General features: G+C 43.5%; 1 protein-coding gene across 1 annotated transcript in view; it reads left to right on the forward strand.

Moving 5' to 3' along the window:
- FUT4 (fucosyltransferase 4) overlaps positions 1-2,128 on the forward strand; it is a 16,414-nt gene continuing 14,286 nt past the window's right edge. Inside the window, exon 1 of the mRNA XM_026071899.1 lies at positions 1-197. Within this exon, the coding sequence (XP_025927684.1) occupies positions 1-197 (197 nt within the window). The remainder of the gene's footprint in view (positions 198-2,128) is intronic.

The raw sequence follows: 2,128 nt of genomic DNA on the forward strand, positions 1-2,128 counted from the left end.
ATGCACTGGTACAAGCTGGGAATAGACCGACTGATAAGCAGCCATGCTGAAAAGGACCTGGGGGTTACAGCAGACACAAAGCTGAATGTGAGCCAACAGTCAGCTCTCCTCAAAAATAAAACAAGCCACATGCTGAGCAACATCAGGAGATGTCCAGCAGATCAAGGAAAGCAATTATCCCCCTACTCTCGGCACTGGTGAGGCTGCATCTGGAATACTGTGTCCAGTTTTTAGCCTCCCAGTTCAAGAAGGATGTTGAGAACATGAAGAGGATCCAGTAGAAAGCTACCAAGCTGATCATCACACAACCTATGTCCTCACAGGTTCTTAACCTCTCCTGAGGTTGAGAGAGCTGGACTTGGGCTAGTCTTGTGAAGAGGAGGTGAAGGGATGATTTAATAGTAGCCATCCTGAAGGTAAATTATGAAGATGATGGAGCCAGACTGTCCTTGGATATAACAAAGGACAACAGCCACAAATTACAGGTTGGGAGTTCAGGGTTAGACATTAGGAAAAAAATCTTCACTGAGAGGGTGGTGCAGCATGGGAACAGCATGGCTGCCCAGAGATGTTATGAAGGCTCCATCCTTGAATATGTTCAAGACCTTGATGCTAGTCAAGCTAGCACCTAGGTGAGCACCTGAGCTTGTGCTGGCAGTGGTTCTGCTCTGAGTGGGAGTGTGGACTAGTGACCTTCAGAGATCCCTTCCAATTGACACTGTGTGTTAGAACAGAAGTAATATGATACTGACTTCGGCTAACAAAGATATGATGACCATCTGTAACTGTAATTTTGATTCTGTGATAAATATCTGCATGTACAGATGTTTTCACAGAAGACCATTCAAGAATCAGAGCTCTGTGAAGGACTGCTTGGGTTTAGCACAATGAGATAGGTGTTTATTTGAATTAGAGAAATGTGGTATGGAAGTATAGAAAATTTTGCACATAAGGTTCCAATACAGAAGAAAATACCACTGAACTATAACCATTGGTGTTGGGTGTTTTTTATATTTTATGAGTGCTTCCAGCATGGACAAAGGAAGTCTGCAAGTATTTTTATGTGCAACTATTAAGTTTATGGAGGTACATCTAGTTATTAACCTACTAACACCAGCCTCACGCACAACTGTTCTTTATTCTGGGGGGGAAACAGTCTTGAATCATTTTCTCTACTAATACAGCAGCAAGTCACAGGTCTTGGCTTATTTGGTATGTAAATACGATGCTGCAGTGTAAATGGTCAGTGAGCCTTCACTGTCACTGAAGACAGCGGAGTTGCACCAGGCATAAAATTCTCACTGAATTTATGCCGGATGTAACTCCATTGTTTTCAGTGGATTTATAAAAGAGATGACCTTGGATCTATAGCTGTTGGATAAGAAAATGCGTAGTGTCAGTTTTGGAAACTCTCCAGTTCTGTAAAAACATTCTCTGAACTGTGCGAATCAATGATCTCTTAGTTCACTGAAGCAAATGAYTGGGGAAAAGTTTCAAGCCTATCTGAAATACTTTTCACACCATTATTCTAAGTGAAACAGAACTGGAAAAGGTAAATTTCTGCTACCATAAAGTTTTGTATTTTTTTAAATACCTGTGAGGTTTAAAAATTAAACATATTTGATTCTAAAAGATGTTTTCAAATGACAAATAAAAAATGCCACTTGTTTAAAGTATTTATTTCTCCCTTGCCAAATTGTAAATCCTTGCAGAGGCGCTTTAAACTGTTTGATGAATTTGGCAGGAATTCAAAGCTACTGTGGCTGCTATCTCTTATTTTTTTGCCAAATGACTTATTCAAAACTTTGTTCACGTTTACTTTCAAAATAGCAACTATTTAAAAAGAAACCCCCCTGCCTCTTCTAAAGCACTTACCTGCATGCCCACCAGGTGCAGCATGTAGCCCCTAGGTCAGCTTGTGCAGGGAARGGATTCCGAGCTGAAACCTGCGGCTCCGGGAGGGGGTGCATTGGAAGGAACGCAAGGAGAGGAGGTGCGCGGGAAGCGGTGGGGCAGTCTTCATCGTGAGCGAGAGGGCGAGGAGCGAGCGCCAGCCCCGACGCTGCGTGTGCCGCGAGAGCCAGGGCTCCCCGCCGCGCTGCTGCGGGCCCGCTGCGCGCTCTCGTGC

The sequence above is a fragment of the Apteryx rowi genome, unplaced genomic scaffold (genome assembly GCF_003343035.1).
Source record: "Apteryx rowi isolate R43461 unplaced genomic scaffold, aptRow1 scaffold_332, whole genome shotgun sequence".
Taxonomy (NCBI): Eukaryota; Metazoa; Chordata; class Aves; order Apterygiformes; family Apterygidae; genus Apteryx; species Apteryx rowi.